Source organism: Berghia stephanieae, chromosome 3 (assembly GCF_034508935.2).
Source record: "Berghia stephanieae isolate SIO BIC M18660-M18661 chromosome 3, UCSD_Bste_1.3, whole genome shotgun sequence".
NCBI classification, from domain to species: Eukaryota; Metazoa; Mollusca; class Gastropoda; order Nudibranchia; family Aeolidiidae; genus Berghia; species Berghia stephanieae.
Genome location: NC_088362.1, coordinates 54,600,618 through 54,621,183, shown reverse-complemented (window position 1 = coordinate 54,621,183; position 20,566 = coordinate 54,600,618). Strand labels below are relative to the sequence as shown.

Genomic DNA, 20,566 nt, shown 5'->3' with positions numbered 1-20,566 from the left:
GTATAGTTAGTCTTGGAGAGGATATTTTTTTCCTTGTAAATCATATCTCTGTTATGAATTGTGTTATGCTTTCTTTATATTATATACGATTTGTAAAACATTTGAGTGTATTCCTCTTAGTGGGGACCTGTGCTTGTGTCTGGATGAGACTTTTATATGATCTCAAACTAAGTACTTTGATAGTGTGCTCTTGGAATCTACACATGTTTCTTATTTGAACCAATTCCCCTTTGTCTTACCTTTTCTTGGGTGCTTTAATTGTAATTCTAGAACTTTTTACTATCCCATTTTCTTCCTTTTTACTGGCGCTGATATGACCTTAATGTGTTGCAAGCGCCTTAAAAACATAAAAAAACAAAACTCCCTTCAGTACTCCCTCATTCACTGTTTATTGCTCCCTGAGATGATCAAATGTGTGAACCATACCAAATTATATAAAAAGTAATGGGTCGCAAATGATAGACCCAATATGAAAAAAAAAAAAATTATAATATTCCCTTTATTCATCCCATAGGGGAAATTTGTCTCTAGGGTCTATTGCAAAGGAAGACTGGAATAAACCAGGCGTTAGCCGTAGTGCAGCGCTGGATATTGAGCTAGGGCGAGGTGACTTGTTCAAGGCCACACGATGGGTATTCGAACTCGGTACCTTTCGGGTTCGAAGCAAAGACCGAACTGCTGAGCCATGCTGCCCCAATATCACTGTTAATTAATGGGCCAGTTTTTCATTTCCATTTTTATTCATTTTAAGTGCTTGATTTGAAAAGAAAAGTTTGCTCTGAGATTGTTCCAATGAACTGGAAGGCATTCCAATTAATCGATAGAAAATACATAGCAAATATTCTGTCTCCTATTGAGCGACTATTTTGAATCCAATTACGGACTTCAACTTTATCATTGAAGTTATAATATTTTTATTGTGTCACTCAGTGTAATATGAGTTTTGTGATATTTTTTTTATTTTTTCAGGCATTGGACAAAGCAAAGGAAGCAGGAAGAAAAGAGAGAGTGCTGGTACGACAAAGGGAGCAGTTGTCAATGGGAGATCAAATCAATTTGGATCTTACATATTCTGTACGTATTCTTGTTTATGAATGTCTATGACAAATGGTATTCAGAAAACTATTTTCAGCTTCATATCGCAAGAGAGATATCACTGAGACTGTTTTATGTTTTAATAAAATGATTATACTAAATTTGGGGGACAGAATTAACAAGACTTTTCATTGCCTTCTAGACTTATTAATGGCAATTGATCCTCCTGACCAGACTGTAGTTTGGTTTCAGTGTTACAATTTCATTCAAATGATTTGAAGTGTATCTGTCATGTCCAAGATCAAGCCTCTGTTGAATGGAGACTGCACATCGAGTGGGAAGTTCCTCTCTTTTGGTATTCTTCACAGTTCAGTATTTGATTCCTTACACTTTTGCACTTTATATCTTTCCACTCGGCAAGATTATCAAGAACTGGAGGTATCATGTAGGCTGACAAACCTGAATTTTATAGCACAAGCGAAAGCAAAGACATCTTATCAGTAATCAAGAGGTCTTAGGGTCGATCCCCAATCAAGCCAGGCTGATTTTTTAGGATTTTTTAATCTGGTATATTTTGGCTGGCATTGTTTCATACGTACCTTTTGCAATCTGATTGCTCTGTAATACCACTTTTTATGTTCCAGGTGCTGTTCAATCTAGCCAATCAGTATGTAGCCAATGAAATGTATCACGAAGCCTTGAACACATATCAAGTCATCGTCAAGAACAGAATGTTTAGCAATGCTGGTGAGAATCTTAATCTTTGAATTTTTTGTAGTTTGTTCGGAATTTTATCCATTTATGTTGTCATCTAAATACTGCCTACAACACTTGAAAATAAAACATTTTGCTTTCAAGGCTCTAAGTAATCAAAGAGTCTTCAACATGAATGTGAATCCAATTAATTTATTCTCACTTGCAATGAAATAAATTCATGTATAAAAGTGATAATTTTTTCTCTCTTCTGATGTGCTACATGTTAATTTTATTTTTTTATTTTGTTTTTTTTTTCTGTCATATTTACGTATTGTTCTGTCTTTCTTTTGTCAGGACGTTTAAAAGTGAACATGGGAAACATCTATTTCAAGCAAAGGAATTTCCAGAAAGCCATCAAGTTTTATCGCATGGCTCTAGATCAAGTGCCAAATACACACAAAGAAATGAGGTGAGATGGTGGAATTTAAAGTGCTGTTGAAAACATTTTGTCCTTTGTTTTTTTTTTTATCATAATTAAACAAAAAGATTCTTGCCTATTTAGAATAAAAGTTTGAAGCAAGAAATTATAATATTTTCTGTGTGACTGTGGGAATAACTAAAGTAAATACCTACTTAGTACTTGATATGAAAAACCAAATTGGCAACGTTCAATTATCAACAGATCAACACCGATGTATTACAAACAGAGCAGTTGTGATATCAATTATTCAATGAATCTAAATCTCCTTCAATCTCCATCTAATTGGTGTTTGGTTATTGCTGGTTTTTATTCCAAATGCAAATCACTCTTTAGAGAATAAAACTCAGCAGTTTTACTATGTTATTTTATATGAAGGGGGAAACTAATGATGTGTCCCAGCGTTTTGGGTTTTTTTTGGTGTTGTTTTATTTTTTGATTTGTTTGTTTGTTTGTCTTTTTCCCCAAGGGTAGTAAATGTTTCTTTGCATTAGAGACAAGCCTTAAACTTATTGTCTAAATACAAAGAATGAAATAAGGGTGTTTTTATGAGCACCCTCTGGTTTTACATTTATGTTTTAAGCTTAATTTTATTTTATTTTTAAATTTTTTTTATTGTTTTGCTACATCTTCAGGACCAAGATCATGCAAAATATCGGCATCACATTTGTAAAGATGGGTCAATATAACGATGCCATCACATCTTTTGAACACATCATGTCAGAGTCACCAAATTTCAAAACCGGTTTCAACTTGATCTTGTGTTACTTTGCCTTGGGAGACCGTGAGAAAATGCGGGATGGATTTGCCAAGCTATTAACTGTTGACCTCAAGATTGACGATGAGGACAAATATTTGCCACATGGGGTGAGAATAGAGAGGAACCCCTTTAAGCCAATGTCTGCTTAAACTCAACACCTCTTGTTTGTCCACAAAATTTTTGTTCTTTATCTACGTATGTTCCATTGATAATGTTTAAAGTCAACCTCGCTTAAAGTCAACCAATCTTTCTTATCCTGCAGCGGTGGCTTTATCAGGGTTACACTGTAGCTTGTTTTGGATGAACTGATTTTAGGTTTCGTTGAATCATTATTGAAAGGCTAAAACATTACTGCGACTGTTTTTCATGCTTTTTACCATTCATTACATGATGCCATTTGTAAAGATTTAACAAAAGATAACAATATTGTATTGCATTTTTGTAATATTTATGTTAAAGTTATGTTTTGGGTAAAGTTCAATCGTACTGCAAAGAGTCATATGAATAGCTCAGAGTAATGATATGTTTCAAATAATGATAATAATTATTATTATTATTATTATAATTATTATTATTATTATTATTATTATTATTATTATTATTATTATTATTATTATTATTATTATTATTATTATAACAATAATAATAATAACAATAATAAAAAGCATATTTCGTCAAAAACTCAAAGTGCTTAGTTTTTGGAACATTTCTGAGTTTTAAACATGTCAAGTAGTTGGCATTTTGTTAATTCTGTTAATAGTGTGTTCAAATATACATGATATACAATAATCTCTTTCAACTTTGTTTTATACTGATTTTTTTTCAGCAAGAAGATAAGCAATACAATCTAGTCCTAGAAGTTATCAAGAATGATTCTCTGAGGCAGATTGAAAGGGAAAAGTAAGTGTCATAAATGACGGTTTCGTGTATCTTTAACTTTTAAAATACACTCAACCTCAAACAATGTTTGAAGTTGAATCTATTATTGAGGGGAGGGGGGGGGGGAATTAAGCTATTTATGTTTTTCTGTTGTGAAACTTAAACTTCTTATTTGTTTTAACTTTTTTTTAAAATTTTGAAATATCAGTGTTATTCGGTTTTCTTCTCATGTGCTATGAGATTCAAGTTTTGTTTCAGCACATTATTCTTTAAGTGTTAAAAAAAATAATCAATTGTCTGAGTTTAATTTTGTTACCTTATTATCCTCAACGATTCAATTTAATTTAATTTATTTATTTTTCAGAAAATACGAGGCTGAGAGATGTATCAAGTATGCAGCCAAGATTATATCACCAGCTATTGAATCTTCATTTTCTGATGGTTATGACTGGTAAGATGTTTCACATGTTTCTTTAGATTTAAATAATAGATTGCGACTTCCAATTAACGTACAGCAAAAGAGAATCGGGAAAATGTTCAATCTCAAGCATTGCCTATCAGAATATTTTAATAAATTGAACTCTTCAGTGACTTCAGTTTTATAGCATTCGTCCAAAAACATTGTTAATTTTTTGTAAGCTAAGAAGAAAATTGTGGAACATTTTCGGGTTAGTGAAGGTTATTGCCAAGACATTTTTCCCATATAATAAAACTCGATTTTATATATTCATATATGCTTCAATTCATTTGGTCATTTTAATTTAATTTGTTTCCTTCACCTGTCATTATTGGGGGGGGGGGGGGGGGGGGAAGAAAATTAAGTATAATTATCTTTAAATGAATTATGAAAGAATATTTTTTGATTGTATCATATTTCATTTTATAATGATTTTTTTTTAATGTTTGCATTTTCTCCATTCTAGGTGCATCGAAATGGTGAAAAATTCCCAATACATTGACCTTGCCCATGACCTTGAAATTGACAAAGCCATCATGTTTTTGAAACAAAAGAATTTTGCCTCGGTGAGTGTAAAGCAATGGGAAATTGACTGCCTGCTGACACATAAAATTGCTGATTTAAGGTGTTTGCCTACAATTATCACTACAGGAAGTAAATATATTCTAGTTTGATTTGTAATTTGACTAAAATTATCAGAAAAAATGTGAAATATACTTGTTTTCATTTCTTTAACATACCTTTTAAAGGAGAGAAAAATCTTTGTCTTAAAGCAAGACCAATCTCTCAAGCTATAATTAATTTAATTTTCTTTGCTTTATTTTCTTTTCCAGGCTATCGAAACCTTGAAATCATTTGAAAAGAAAGATTCTAAAGTTGCAAGTACAGCAGCTACAAATTTGTCATTTTTGTACTTTTTGGTAAGTATGAACAGTATCTAGATTGAAGGATATAGAGAAGATCTGTATCTGAATCTGAATGTTACTCGAAGTCGACAAAATTCTGAGTATTTGTATTCGGGGGTGGAGAGAGTTGTTGAGTGTGAGAGCCATTGTTGGTATTATTTAGGCTGAAGAATTTTAATAATCTTCGTTTGACTGTTCCAAAATCGGTTTTGTTCACACATGATTCGGGAAGAGCGTTCCAGTCTTTGATAGTGTGGGATCATAGATATACACCTTGTACTACCAGATCGCTTGCGAGAATTGGCGGGGTTACTTTACGTCACTAAAAAATTACCGTGACGAGCACGCGAGCTTGTTCTTCGGTCGGCCGCCATAACTTGGGGCAAAGTGAGGTGTATGTGTGTGTTTGTTACGGTGTGTTTCGCCTAATTTGAAAGTAATAATAGTAAGAGTATATAGTTGCAGAGCTTAAAAAATATAATACAAGACTTATTATTTATTATTATATTATTATTATTATTATTATATTATTATTATTATTATTATTATTATTATTATTATTTTATTATTATTATATTATTATTATTATTATTATTATTATTATTATTATTATTATTAGTATTATTATTGTTGTTGTTGTTGTTGTTGCTGTTGTTGTCGTCACTGTCATCCCCCCCCCCCCCATTATTATTGATAGTGAGTAGTAGTAGTAGTAGTAGTAGTAGTAGTAGTAGTAGTAGTAGTAGTGTAGTAGTAGTAGTAGTAGTAGTAGTAGTAGTAGGAGTAGTAGCAGCAGCAGCAGCAGCAGCAGTAGTAGTAGTACTATGCGGCTATGTGGTCTAGTGGTATGACACTCGCTTTCGGATCGGAAGGTCCTGGGTTCGAGCCTCGCTCCACGCATATTGAGTCCTTGGAAAAGACTCTTTACTCACATTCTCTCACCGTACTCAGGTGTAAAATGAGTACCTGGCCGTTAACAGCGTTGTCTTTGTCCGAAAAATTGTAATATCGCCTAACAGGCGTCATGTCTCGTCCTACATGTTAAATGTTGCTGTTGACCAGGGACCCTTTGTAAAGCGCTTTGAGCACGTTAAGTGGATATTGCGCTATATAAAGCTCAATTTTTTTAGTAGTAGTAGTAGTAGTAGTAGTATTGTAGTAGTAGTAGTAGTAGTAGTAGCGTCGTCGTCGTCGTCATACTACTAGACTACATAGCCGCGCATTTAAAAGCCCACTCTGACACTAGGATAGGATCTTATTTATTTTTTAAAAGAAATATGGTGGGATTATAATAATAATAATAATAATAATAATAATAATAATAATAATAATTAATAATAATAACAATACTACTACTACTACTACTACTACTACTACTACTACTACTACTACTACTACTACTACTAATATATATAATAATAATAATAATAATAATAATAATAATAATAACAAGAAAAATAACAACACAACAACAATAATAATAATAATAATAATAATAATAATAATAATAATAATAATAATAAATAATAATAATAATAATAATAATAATATAATAATAATAATAATTAATAATAATAATAATAATAAATAATAATAATAATATATAATATATAATATTAGTGACTATGATGATGATGATGTAGTAGTAGTAGTAGTAGTAGTAGTAGTAGTAGTAGTAGTAGTAGTAGTAGTAGTAGTAGTAGTAGTAGTAGTAGTAGTAGTAGTAGTAGTAGTAGTAGTAGTAGTAGTAGTAGTAGTAGTAGTAGTAGTAGTAGTAGTAGTAGTAGTAGTAGTAGTAGTAGTAGTAGTAGTAGTAGTAGTAGTAGTTAGTTGTGTAGTAGTAGTAGTAGTAGTAGTATTGTTATATATATTATTAATTATTATTATTATTATTATCATTATCATCATCATATCATATATCATCATATCATCAGTCATCATATCATCATCATTCATCGAATATCATGCACTAATTTCTCAAAAATCAAAATTACACATAACAGCATTCATAATTATCATGAGGTATATAAGTAATTAATTTGACTAATCTATGAAAAGTAATTTGCTGTCTTTAGCTCTCTAATATTGCATTTGTATACACAACAGGAATGCACCATATTGATGAATGAATTAAACACACTGAAAGACAAATGAATATTTAATTTACGGAGATGTAAATTGCAATAGTTAGGTGTATAATATTATAAACGTTTTGTGATTTGCAATGTTAACCATTGTCTCCTTAAAACTGTTTTGATAACAAATGAATGAAAACCCAACAAGCCACTCCCCATTTCCGGTATAGGTTGCCTCAAGTATGAATGGCGTCGTATCGCGTGCTAAACGTACATCGCAAGCGATCTGGTAGTACAGATGTATATCTATGTGTGGGATGCAAATGAATATTTGAAGATGTTTGAGTTTGTAGATTGGTGTTTTAGTGTTTTTGAGTGGGTTTGTCTTTGAATGCGTGTATTTTGTTGTAAGTCTAGTTGTTCTGGTAAGATGGTCGTCATTTTATCCAAGATAAGGGGTAGAAAAGGGACAGAAAGAGAAAGAGAGAGAGAGAGAGCAGAAGAAAGAAAGGGAGAGAGAAAGAGAGATGTCATCATAGAGTTTTACTTATTTGCCAGATTGTTATTTCTTCATTAAAACTTTATTTTTCCAGGAAACAGATTATGCACAAGCAGATAAATATGCAGAAGTAGCGATGACTGCAGATCGTTACAATCCCTCTGGTGAGCTATGCAATGTTTGTAAACTTAAGATTCTCAATCTTTATGGAATACACAAGTGGAGAATTATAATTTCATTTTCTTTTATCAAGTTTTTATAACTTATACTTGCCATTAAATCTACAGAACATAATCATAATAGTCCCAGTTTCTTATCGTCTGGATTTAAACATTTTTTTTTTTTTTTTTTGTCATTGTTGTTTGAGTGCTTAATATAGCCAGATATCTACCTGTCTATTGCAATATAGTTCAGGCAAGAATCAGTTAATCATTTGTCTTTAAATCTGAACAACCTAGCTGAAGAGGTTATTAACGTTTGTTAGAGCCCCCCCCCCCCCCCCCCCTTCCACACACACACACAGGTCCCACCTTTTTTTTTCGGTCTTTAGGTCACATTACATAAATAGATAAATGAATATCATTCACTACACCATATCTAATGTGTGATGGTCTTCTTCAGAAAGTAGTGTTATGCAAAGTTATATATATAGATGTAAATTTTACATTTCAATTATATTTATATTTCTTTTCAACAGCACTTGTAAACAAAGGGAATGTGCTTTATGCTAAAAGTGACTTCGAAAAGGCTCGTGAGTTTTACAAGGAGGCCTTGTCGAATGATTCATCTTGCATTGAGGCTCTTTACAATTTAGGTGAGTGGCTTCAGTAGCAGTAGCAGCATCCATTGAAATGGAGAATAGCATGCTTTTTAATCCCTTATTACTTTTTTTTAGAGAAGGAAAAAAATTGATGTCACTCAGTTCTTTGTTATTGTTTTTAGCCAGCCATTTTTATGAGTAGTTCGCACTAAATTCTATCAATCAGACTACAAACGTTCAAGGTTACACATAGTTTTGTGTGTTGGTATGTTATATCCGACTGGTGGATGTTGTGTGTGAGTATTTTGGCTAAATGCATAGCATCAATACATCTAGGCAAATGTTGGAACAAAGGTGAAACAATGACATCCAAGTGATGCAAACTGTAATGGAAATAAATCAATTCATAAACATCTCGGTATGATTGTGTTATCTACAAATTACTGATATACTTAAATTCAGATCTGATTTTTCACGGATCATCATTTCCAAGGGACAAATATGTTTTTCGGGAGGTCTTCCCTTCAACAGTATCATGTTTTATTTTTTTCTAATGGACTCATTTGACAGGTTTGTGTAACAAAAGGCTGGGCAGACTAGAGGATGGCATTGACTGTTTCTACAAACTCCATGCTATTTTACGCAACAGTCCACAAGTCATGTATCAGATTGCCGACATGTATCCTTGATGCTGTTGTTGATGTGTTTATCTGTGTCAATTGGGATGAGTTTAAAGAATCGGAGAAGATAAATGAGATAATGTTGTCAAAGACTATTGTGAATTATTGACTTCCATGTGAAAAATCAGTTATTATATTCTCTTTTTTTTTCAATCTTAATTATTGAAAGATTGTTTTGCAGGGCTGAGAATCTTCCGCCTAAAGGCGGATTTCCGCCTAAATGGTAGTTTGCCTCCGCCCATCCCCATCACATTTCCTCCTTTTTTCAAATTTGTTTTGGATAAATAAACAGTGATTTTTAGAATTTCTCAGAAATATGCCGTGTCAAACTCAAACATTTTCCTCAAACCCACAAAATCACCATTATGTCTTATGTCATATTTTGACACCTGTGTTCAGTCTCATGAAATTGGTGACGGTCCCGTTTTTATGACGTCGGGCCAGACAGAATGGCACCAGATGTCACAGACGACCAATGGTGTTCTTTTATTAGCTAGTTGATGGTTGAAGAAGGAGAGACAAATGGGTCTGGATTTTTGTTTCTCTGTTGTCGGTACCTGTTGCCTTTTTAATCTCTCTTCCCCCCCCCCCCCTTTTGCCTTTCTTTTTATTTCTCTTTTCTTCTATTTTAAAATATAGAATTCATAAGGTCAATACATAAATTATTCTGGTAGAGAAGTCTCCCCTCCCACCACCACCACCACACCATCGTCCCTAGCACCACTACTACTACAAATAACACCACATCATCCCTGCCACCAATACTACTACAACTACAACCACCACCACATCATCATCCCAACCACCACTACCACTACAACCAGTACAACATCATCCCTACCACCACTACCACTAAAACTACCACCACATCATCATTCCTACCACAGCTTCTACAACCACCACCACACAATCATCCATACGACCGCTACTACTACTACAACCACCACTACATCATCATCCTTACTACAACCACCAAATGTTGTAATTACACTTTTCAACTTTTGAAATTCCACCGAGTCGGTGTTAGTAGTTAGAAATTGCTGTGAGACAAATTTTAGATCGCATCTCAGTGAATTTTAGTGAAATTCAAATTTATAGGTTATGGTCGCATAGATGATAGGTCATTTTCTGCACGATGAAAAATTTCCTCCTTTTTTGTGACTAGTCATTCTCACCCCTGGTTTTGATTTGTTTGTTTTTTTGTTTTTATTTTTCTTTCTTTTTAAAATTTATTTTTTGTTTATTAATTTATCTATTTTTATTTATTTATTTATTTTTTTGTCGGTACATCCTCCCTATTGTTTTTTGTTGACATGAGCATATCTGAAAAGTTGAAATTTATATTGTTATTACAAATTTTCACATTCTGTCTTATTATTATTATTATCACGATATTAACCCTTGACATACCTCAGATATGAGCAATTGGAAGACAGTGCTCAGGCAGCAGAATGGTATGGACTTTGTCCTTATAATCCAATGTTAAGATATTTTAGGTTATACTACTGTAACCAAAGCTATAATCCAATGTGGAGATATTTAGATTATATTATTGTAACCAAAGCAATTTTTTACAATGAAATATAATTAAACAGTAAATTAAGAGGTTTTCTTGAGAGCATTTTATTACAATATGATTATTTTTAATTGGATTCACATCATCATCTGTCATGCTCAGTTTGACTAAGTAAGTCAGTTTTTATAAAGAAGATTAGAAAAACAAATTTCAAACGTTTTGGTGAAACTGTGAATAATTGATGTAAATGGTTGTTACTTGAAAATAGAAAGTTGTTTCTGGGTTTTTTTTGTTAGTTTTGAATTATTTATTGAAGTTTTTACTAGCATATTGTTTCATTGAATTCAATTCAGGTTTACTCAACTGATCGGTGTTGTGAACTCTGACCCCAGCATTCTGGCAAGGATGGGAGAGTTGTATGACAATGAAGGAGATAAATCACAGGCTTTCCAGTACTATTACGATGTAAGCAAAGATTTTCACTCAGGAATTTCTTACAGGTTCCTTATGGATTGTCTTGTATTTGTTTTGTTTTTTAGTAGCCAGCTGTCAAAGAGCAGTCGATGTGAAATGCTTTTTCAAGAGCGTTTCAAGGGCGTTGACTTAGCAATGATTTGAATGGCTTGTTGTGCAGCCTTGGATGACGTCAGTTTGATGACTATTGGAATTGTGCTTTAAAAAATTACAGTTGTTGAAATTAAATATTTGTGATAAAAATAACCGTTTGTTCGGCACTTTGTGATTAAAATTCTGAGGTCAGATATGTAAACATGGAGTGTTGTGGAGATACAGATACAGTAAAAGTTGGACTTTTCAATAAATATTATAAAATTTGCATATATAATATGTACATCTCCTTGACAAAAGGAATCACGGAAGTATCACAGAATCAACAATATAAAAATCTCATAATACATAAAAGACTTGTATAAACATCAAGGCACAAAACAATACATCCAGCTAACTGTGTTACAGTACATATATATAAGGACGTCAAGTCTAATAGCTTCTTTGAATTGAAAACTCTCTTTCTTAATTTATTTTAGTAGCCTGCTCAACTCTCTTTCTTAATTTATTTTAGTAGCCTGCTCAACTCTCTTTCTTAGTTTATTTTAGTAGCCTGCTCAACTCTCTTTCTTAATTTATTTTAGTAGCCTACTCTCAAAAGATGTTTTTTTTTTTCATTTATTTTCAGTCCTACCGTCACTTCCCATCCAACATTCCGGTCATAGAATGGCTTGGTGCATACTACATTGACTCCCAGTTTTGTGAAAAAGCCATTGACTACTTTGAAAGAGCTGCCATTGTACAGTAAGTTAATTCGACAAAATTCATGTTTGCATTGCAGTTGGAAGCAGAAGTCTTCTCGTCACACCTTCATCTGTTCTGGTTCAAAACTCCTTGGTAGTGTGTAACCAATCCCTGGAGGACTTACAATAACTAGATTATACATTGAATCATGAGGTGGCATAACAATTTAAGTAGCAGGATGTATAGACAGATTCTTATGATAATGGGCATTAAAGAGCAAGGATCTGATGATCTTTATTGACCATCATTTATTTAGGCTAGAAAATAAGATGCCATCACACTGCAATCAGAAGATCAGTTGCACAAAGTTTGTATCTAGTCTTCCGGAGGGCTCATTTCACACTACCAAGGAGATTGGAACCAGTATTTTTTACACCACAGTATTGTCCTTTTTCCACTATTTCACAATGCTCAGAATATTTCAATGCTTTGTTTATTCATGCAGCAAGACTACTGTGGGGTTCATTTTCCATTTCATACGTCACATCTTACCGCTTAGGTACCCTTTTGTACTTGAACTCTTACAATATATGTCATTACCTGTATTCAGGGTACTCATTCATAGTTTATTAGATAATCTATGTTAAATGCTTTTTTCAAAGATTTAACACTTGGGTCAGTGTTTTGAAATCATTCTCACCCATTTGGCCACTGACTATACTCAACATTGCTTAACTTTGTTACAAGAAATTATATTGGTTGGCCACTCATGCCCCGTAATCATTTAAATGTTTATTTTTCTTCTTTTCATTACGGCACTTCAAAGGGAAGGTTACGAGAACATTGACTTGATAAAGGACAAACCTTAAACGTCTATTCCAACTATATTTGTTGGCAAAATTCTACAATGTTTAAAAATCCACATGATATGAAGGGCATTGGTCTTTTGCATCGGAATTTTCTCATTTTGAAACCCCATTGAGCATGTAAAAACATTTAGATATTTATTCAAACATTTATTGTGCATTTCCATTTTTTTCATGGTGCACAATATCCCTCACAATGCTTCATTGATTCACAAATTACAGCTCGACATAGCATATTTATATGCAACACACGCGTCCTGGCCATATTTGCCTAACAGGCAAGACTTGTCGTTGTGTGCTCTGGTGTATTTTAATTGTTTTGTGATTTCTACATATTGATACCTGGACATTTTTACTTCGTTGTACTCGTTAAAACATACTGTTTCTTATTGTATAGTTTTTATCAATTCTTAAGAAAGGACTACTGTATAATTCTGTATTTTATCATGGAAACTGTAAGTTTTAAAAGATTTTTACACAGTCACTTAATGGCCGCCGCTTTCTTACGAACATTGTTCACCTTATTTTTAGCCGTGATTTACCACCATCATTATTTTAATAATTGTGAACACTTTTATTCAACATCTGATTTTTACAACAGGCCTCGAGGCGGTAAACGTTAACAACGTCACATTCCAGCTGTGATTTTTAACTCAAGTGATCCGATTTTTTACAATAATATTAATAAGAACAGGCCTCGGGGAGGCAAACGGAAACAACATAACATCTCAATGGTAACAACTCGTCGTCCACCCCGCCCCCACACAAACCCCCGTCCACCACCAACACTTGTAACTGTACCGACCACAAACAGTTTCACAAACGACAACAATAACATTGTTATTAGTCTTCTCAATGCACAGTCCTGCCGTAACAAAACCGAAGAATTAAACGATTTATTAACGGAGAAGAACTTCGACATACTATTTTTAGTAGAGACATGGCTCTCACAGTCTGGAGACGACCCAGTTGAAAAAGCTATGACACCCCCTGGGTACCAATTTAGATCGTATCCAAGGAAAGATCAGCGAGGGGGTGGCATTGGCGTATTTTATAAAACAAATTTATCAAAACATGTGGAAATCCTCGAAATGCGCTGCAAAACAATGGAGGCCATTGATCTTAGATTATCCCTCCAGAATACAAGATACAACTTCAACTGCATCTACCGACCGCCAGCAAACAAGAAAAACAAAATAAAATTACCTGATGTTAGGAAGGAAATCAACGAGATGCTAACTTTGCAACACACGCGTCCTGGCCATTCAATTATACTCGGCGACTTTAATTTTCACTTCGACAACGTCACAGACACCGCTAAATTGCACGAGTCACTATCGGAGAACAACATGTGCCAGATTGTAACAACGCCAACCCACTCTGCTGGTCATATTTTAGATTGGGTAATTGTAGAAAATTCAGAGTTCCAAAAAACCAATGCCACCGTCGATTATCTCCCCTTTTCGGACCACTCCCTCATTTCTTTCAATCTTGACGTTTCAAAACCATGCCAAGAAACCACCACCACATCAACCAGAAACATTAAAGGCATTAATTTGGACAATTTCAGAGGCGATTTAGAAACAAAACTTTCTAAAAATTCAATGATTTCTCCAGACCAGTGGAATAGTTGTCTCATCGAAACGCTTGACACATGCGCCATTCCAAACAAGGACCGTCACCAACCGCAAGTATGCTCCGTGGTATACGTCGGATGTTAAAGAAGCTAAAACGAAGTGTCGGAGAGCAGAAAGACTGCTGAAAACATCAGGCCTTACGATTCATCGTGAAATGTTCAAGAACGCATTTCGTGGCTGGAAGACAACAATAAAAAAGGCAAAGACCACGTATTTTCTTTCAAAATTCGAAACTTCTAAATCTTGTAAACAATTATTTAACATTTGCAATGATCTACTTGGACGTGAAAGATGCACTTCATTACCATCTACAACCAATCAAAGAGACTTGCCAAACACATTTGTCAACTTTTTTTAAAGACAAAATCCATAACATTCGTTCAGAACTAGATCGGCATGAACCATTTATAGATACAAATACGTTCTGTGGTACCCCATTAGACAAGTTCCAACCAGTTTCACCTAGTTTCATAAACGAGTTGATAAAAAAAGCCCCCATTAAATCCTGCGACCTTGATCCCCTACCAGCACAGCTTTTGGCCAGCTCCATCGATACATTATTACCATCCATTACATCAATCATAAATACATCCATACTGACTGGCGAAGTTCCATCGTGCTTTAAAAGTGCCCTCGTCAAACCACTTCTGAAGAAACCATCACTGGACCACAATATATTAAACAATTATCGTCCTATATCAAATTTACCTTTTTTGTCAAAACTTTTGGAGAAGGTAGTTCTTATTCAATTAACATCTCATCTTAAGAACAACAGTTTGGAACAACCCTTTCAGTCAGCCTACAAACATCAACACAGTACTGAAACGGCGCTTCTTAAAATCTTTAATGACTTGTTATGTAATGCTGATGCTAACAATATCAATGTATTATGCCTTTTAGATCTTTCAGCTGCCTTTGACACCATTGACCATGACATTTTGTTAAGAAGACTAGAAAATACGTTCGGCATAAAAGGAATTGCTCTTAAATGGTTTACATCATATTTACAGGATCGATGGCAGACTGTCGTGAATGGTGTTCAGTCAGAACAAGTTTTACTAAATTTTGGAGTGCCACAAGGCTCTGTTCTTGGCCCTGTCCTTTTTACTGTATATATGCAGCCCCTTTCTAGTGTGATATCCAGATTCAATCCGAGTTATCATTTTTATGCAGATGATACGCAGATATATGATTCAGCACCTCTTAGTAATTTACAGTTCTTAATACAACGAATTACGAGCTGTTTTAATGAGATTAAATCTTGGATGTACCACAATAAGTTAAAATTAAATGATAGTAAAACTGAGATTTTAAGGTGTGGAAGGCCGAGTATCCTTAAACAGGCAAATAAATCGCCTATTACTCTCGGAAATAGCACAATAGAATTTTCAAATAAAGCAAAAAACCTTGGCGTCATCATTGATAAAGATCTTTCCATGACAAGCCATGTGAATAACACCATACAATCTATGTACATAGAAATGAAAAAAATAAGCAAAATTCGTAATTTAATACCGAAGCATATAACAGAACTTTTAATTAATTCCCTGGTTTTATCTAAATTGGACTATTGTAACTCCCTTTGGGCGAATTTAGCTAAAGACAAAATTAGCAAACTTCAGGTTGCTCAAAATAACGCAGCCAGGCTCATTGTACGCAATAACAAAAAATACCCGTCAGCAACTCTTCTTCTCCGTGAGTTACATTGGCTTCCTGTGGAAAAAAGAGTTGCCTATAAGATTTGTACTGTTGTCTACAAATCCCTGAGCACGAACAGTCCCTCCTATATTAAAGACCTTCTAAACATATATGTCCCCAATAGAAACTTGAGGTCAAGCAATGACCGATCAATCCTTGTCAAACCTAAGCCATTGCGTAAAATAGGTGAACAGTCTTTTCAATTTTCTGCCCCCCATTTTTGGAACGCTCTCCCATCACTCGTGAGATGCTCGGATTCGTTGACAGCGTTCAAATCTCGCCTAAAGTTTTATCTTTTTACGTCATAATGTTGCAATATTATTTTCATATTTTGTTGTTGTTAAATTGAATTCGTATCACGTTTCCTTCACACTTGTCTCACTGTAATATGTTTTGTTTTATATCACTGTAAAGCGCTTAGAGCCTGTGACAACGGGGTAAAGCGCTATATAAATGCCATTTATTATTATTATTATTATGATATATTTGTGCCTTTATTTGGCAATGCCACCTACAACCATTTCTCTTTCAATAAGGTGCATCATTATTATTTTGAATAATTGCCTTTGACTTTGTGGTCTAATGATATGATACTCCTACTCTGAGCAGTGCATAGTTAAGTCGGAAAATGCCCTTTACTCACATTCTCTCACTGTACTCAGGTGTAAAATGAGTACCTGGCCGTTAACAACATTGTGTCTGTTGGAAAAAAAAATTTGTAATATCGCCTATCAAGCATCATGTCTCATCCTACATGTTAAGTTTTGTTGTTGGCCAGGGACCCCTTGGATATTGCGCTGTATATATGCTCGAGTTTTTTTTTAATCACCATATTTATTTCATGACTACCATTGACCTCTCCAGACCTACTCAAGTCAAGTGGTACCTGATGATAGCAAGTTGTTACAGACGGAGTGGAAACTACCAAAAGGCTTTAGAAACATACAAATTTATACACAGAAAATTCCCCGACAATGTTGAATGTAAGCTACATAATTCTTAATGTTAGGGTGTAGATTTTAAAAAGAAGATCAGACCTCTAAGATATTAATATAACAAAATAGTTTGAGCTGTGTGTGAAAATAATCTTATCAATGACAATTTAAGTGCAACGAAGCTATAAAAGTATTTCTTTTTTGATCAACTATTATTCGCTTCTCTTTTTAGATCCCTTGTTCAATTGAATTAATCAGGGATGCCCTTTGCTAAAAAAGTTTAAAAACTGAAAATTTGTCAAGTAAAGAGCATATATGAAAATATTTCGTACAAAGCTTCTCATCATTCATTGAAAAGGATACATATCAATCTAGCTTTCCCTTAACTGTTGCCTTTAAACAAATTAAATGTTTCATCTCTTTTTATAAAGTAGCCAGATAAAGGGCATCCCTCATTAATCTTTGTGGTTTATGGATTGATATGAGAAGTTTTTAAGCCAAATTTCAGTTATTGTTTACTGTCACGAAAGAAAACTTGTAATTATGTTTGAATAAAAAAAAAAAAAGCAACAACAAACTAACAAAAGAAACATTAAAGATCCACTTGCTCTAATAGTCATATTATTATTATCATTATTATTATTATTATTATTATTATTATTATTATTATTATTATTATATTATTATTATTATATCATTCTTATTATTATTATTATTATTATTATTATTATTATTATTATTATTATTATCATTATTATTATTATATTATTATTACACTCCAGGTTTGAAGTTTTTGGTCCGCCTGTGCACAGACCTTGGACTTAATGATGCCCAAGAGTATGCTACAAAATTGAAAAAGGCAGAGAAAAATAAGGAGCTAAGAGATCAGGTAACCTCTATAACTGTATCACTATTAAATGTGAAGAGTAATAAACAAAAATAAATATAACAGTTTCAATAAAGAACAAAATACTAAACACATAACGTTTCGGGCTCAAAACCCTTCTTCGGCCAACAACAAAAACAATAAAAACACAAATATACATTACTTGAAAACTAGATTCTCTGCCGTCTATCTGATTTTTAAGTAATGTATTTATGTTTTAAAAAATTGTTTTGTTGTTGGCTGAAGAAGGATTTTGGTATATTTTACTTCTCTGAAGTTGTTATATTCATTTTTGGTTATTACTTTTTACAGTACACCGCTTCTAGTAGCTTAGTATCACTTTCCTATCAAATGTTGAATTAGAAAATTGCTTTTTTTTAGAAAAATTTAAAAAAAACTTTTATTTTAGAGGGAGGTAGAGAAAATTGATTTTTTTTGAAAGGCAAGAATTTTAAAGATAGTTTATATACTATTGACATTGAAAACAAGTTTTATTGTGTGGAATTCATGTGACTTAAAAAAAATATTCTCCCAAATGAAGATGATCACTTCTCTTTTTTTTTTTTTTTGCAGCGTGCAACAAGTGCGGGCCGACGTGGAAGTGGTCGTGGAAGACGAGAGGGTAGTGCAGGAAGTGGTAAGTTGTCTATAATAAACATATGATTAGTAAGGATAACTGAAAAACAGTTAAATCAAAAGCATCCAAAACCGAAAGATCAGGTCAGGAAGCCTTAAAAAGTTTAAGATTTTGTCAATTTTTATTTCTTTGTCATTGTTAACAAACTTTCAATAATTTCATTGTCATTGTTAACAAACTCTTGATAATTTCATTGTAACGGTCCCCATATTCAAAACAATCTGGGAGTTTTATGGGGTTTTAAAAAAATTATTATTTAGTTGGTTTTTGTAATTTATTCTCATGGTGGAATTTTTCTATATTTCTTTCATAAGAAGTAATCTTAATCTTAGGGATTGTTTTCTTAATAAATTGGAGCGAGAAAATTATTTACTCTTGATCTTAATTGTTCTTTGAATATGCTCTTATGAGAATCACCACATTTTTATAGGCTTTTTACAGTCTTTTCTTGATGACTTCTTTTTCTTCATTTACCACAGACCTTGATCGTGAAGGCAGTGCTGGGACAGGAGGCCAGGGAGCATCAAAATCATCTCGACGTCGACATCAACTTGACAACAAAGACAGCCAGGGCCCTTATCAGGCTAGTGGGCAAGGACAACAGGACCTTGGTAATGCCGAAATGGGTCATCTCTAATTGACTATCTAACCTACAAATTTCCTCCCTTTAAATTGCCTTTTAGGAACTACCACTCTTCCCTTTACATCATATGATAAGGTTGGAAAAATTCAAATGTTTCCACTCTAAAAGCTTTGTGTTTTTTCTTTCACACCCTAAAAATCTGAAATCAGTTTAAGTTCATTACAGTTATGATGCTATTTTTTTTTTTAAACCATTGCTGTTTTGATTTAACATTTTAAAAAGTTTGATGCTATGTAAAATTTGGAATGATGTCCTCTATAACCATTGATATCTTTTGTATTTCAGACGCCTCCTACTCTGACCCCTTAGGTCCTCAGGTAGAACGACCAAAGACAGCAGCCCGAAGAAAAAACCCACAAGAGGACGAATTCGGGGATGAGGAACTTGGAGATGACCTGTTACCAGAGTAACATGGGTCATTATTTGCTTTGTCATTGTAGATGATAATTTAAACTGAAAATTTGTCGACCATATTAGTTAAATATTATAATGTTATTCATTTGGTGTTATTTGGCCTCAGACGTGTAATTTCATTTTACACGATTCATTTGCATTTTATCAAGAGTATTTAGAAGTTAAGGGAATTTTCTAGATCAGATTTTCTTTTCTTGCCAATTTTTTAAAAATTGGCTCTAGCTTTGAAATTCTAGAAATTATTAATTGAAAATTATAATGTAAATTATAATAATGCACTTTATCTGTGATACACTTTTTATTTAATTTATCTATCCGTCCAAATTGTGTGTTATGATGCATGTGAAATGTACTCGTATACGAGATGTTTGTTAATAAAATTGTTTTTTTTAAAAGGTAAAACGTCTTCATTTATTCATTTTATATAGAACATACAATTATCACTGTGGATCAACCATCTTATACAATTTTGATCATCCTCTTTCTGCCTTTCTAAACTCTGGCAGAAATTACAGGATTCTGATATAAGTAATTTTTTTTTTTTCATTGATTTTGTTCCTTTCCCCTGAAAAAGGTCAAAGTCAACCATAATGTGCTTGAAGCCACTTGTAAGATGTTAAATAAACTTTTCTGAGGTATGTTCCATTACACTTCAAAAACTGACTAATGATACAGTGGAATCCTGATAAAGCCAACACCGCTGGACCAGAGAGATGGGTTGACTTTAAGCAAGGTTGACGTTATCTATTATCAATGGAACACACTTGGATAAATAACAGAAATTTTGGGACCAAAAAGAAGTGTTGACTTTAAGCAGAAGTTGACTTTACGCAGATTCCACTGTATATGAAAGTGTTAG

At 33.4% G+C, this 20,566-nt stretch overlaps 1 protein-coding gene across 1 annotated transcript in view; it reads left to right on the top strand.

The window, feature by feature from the left end:
* The window catches only part of LOC144968027 (intraflagellar transport protein 88 homolog), a 26,694-nt gene extending 6,585 nt beyond the window's left edge, over window positions 1-20,109 (top strand). The window contains exons 7-25 of the mRNA XM_078905978.1: window positions 970-1,074; window positions 1,680-1,782; window positions 2,086-2,200; window positions 2,845-3,076; window positions 3,796-3,869; window positions 4,213-4,299; window positions 4,772-4,871; window positions 5,139-5,225; window positions 7,879-7,948; window positions 8,482-8,598; window positions 9,115-9,223; window positions 10,640-10,678; window positions 11,094-11,205; window positions 11,936-12,051; window positions 17,057-17,175; window positions 17,910-18,016; window positions 18,587-18,650; window positions 19,130-19,261; window positions 19,579-20,109. Of these exons, the coding sequence (XP_078762104.1) occupies window positions 970-1,074; window positions 1,680-1,782; window positions 2,086-2,200; window positions 2,845-3,076; window positions 3,796-3,869; window positions 4,213-4,299; window positions 4,772-4,871; window positions 5,139-5,225; window positions 7,879-7,948; window positions 8,482-8,598; window positions 9,115-9,223; window positions 10,640-10,678; window positions 11,094-11,205; window positions 11,936-12,051; window positions 17,057-17,175; window positions 17,910-18,016; window positions 18,587-18,650; window positions 19,130-19,261; window positions 19,579-19,703 (2,013 nt within the window). The 3' untranslated portion in view covers window positions 19,704-20,109. The remainder of the gene's footprint in view (window positions 1-969; window positions 1,075-1,679; window positions 1,783-2,085; window positions 2,201-2,844; window positions 3,077-3,795; window positions 3,870-4,212; window positions 4,300-4,771; window positions 4,872-5,138; window positions 5,226-7,878; window positions 7,949-8,481; window positions 8,599-9,114; window positions 9,224-10,639; window positions 10,679-11,093; window positions 11,206-11,935; window positions 12,052-17,056; window positions 17,176-17,909; window positions 18,017-18,586; window positions 18,651-19,129; window positions 19,262-19,578) is intronic.
* Window positions 20,110-20,566: the final 457 nt, after the last annotated feature.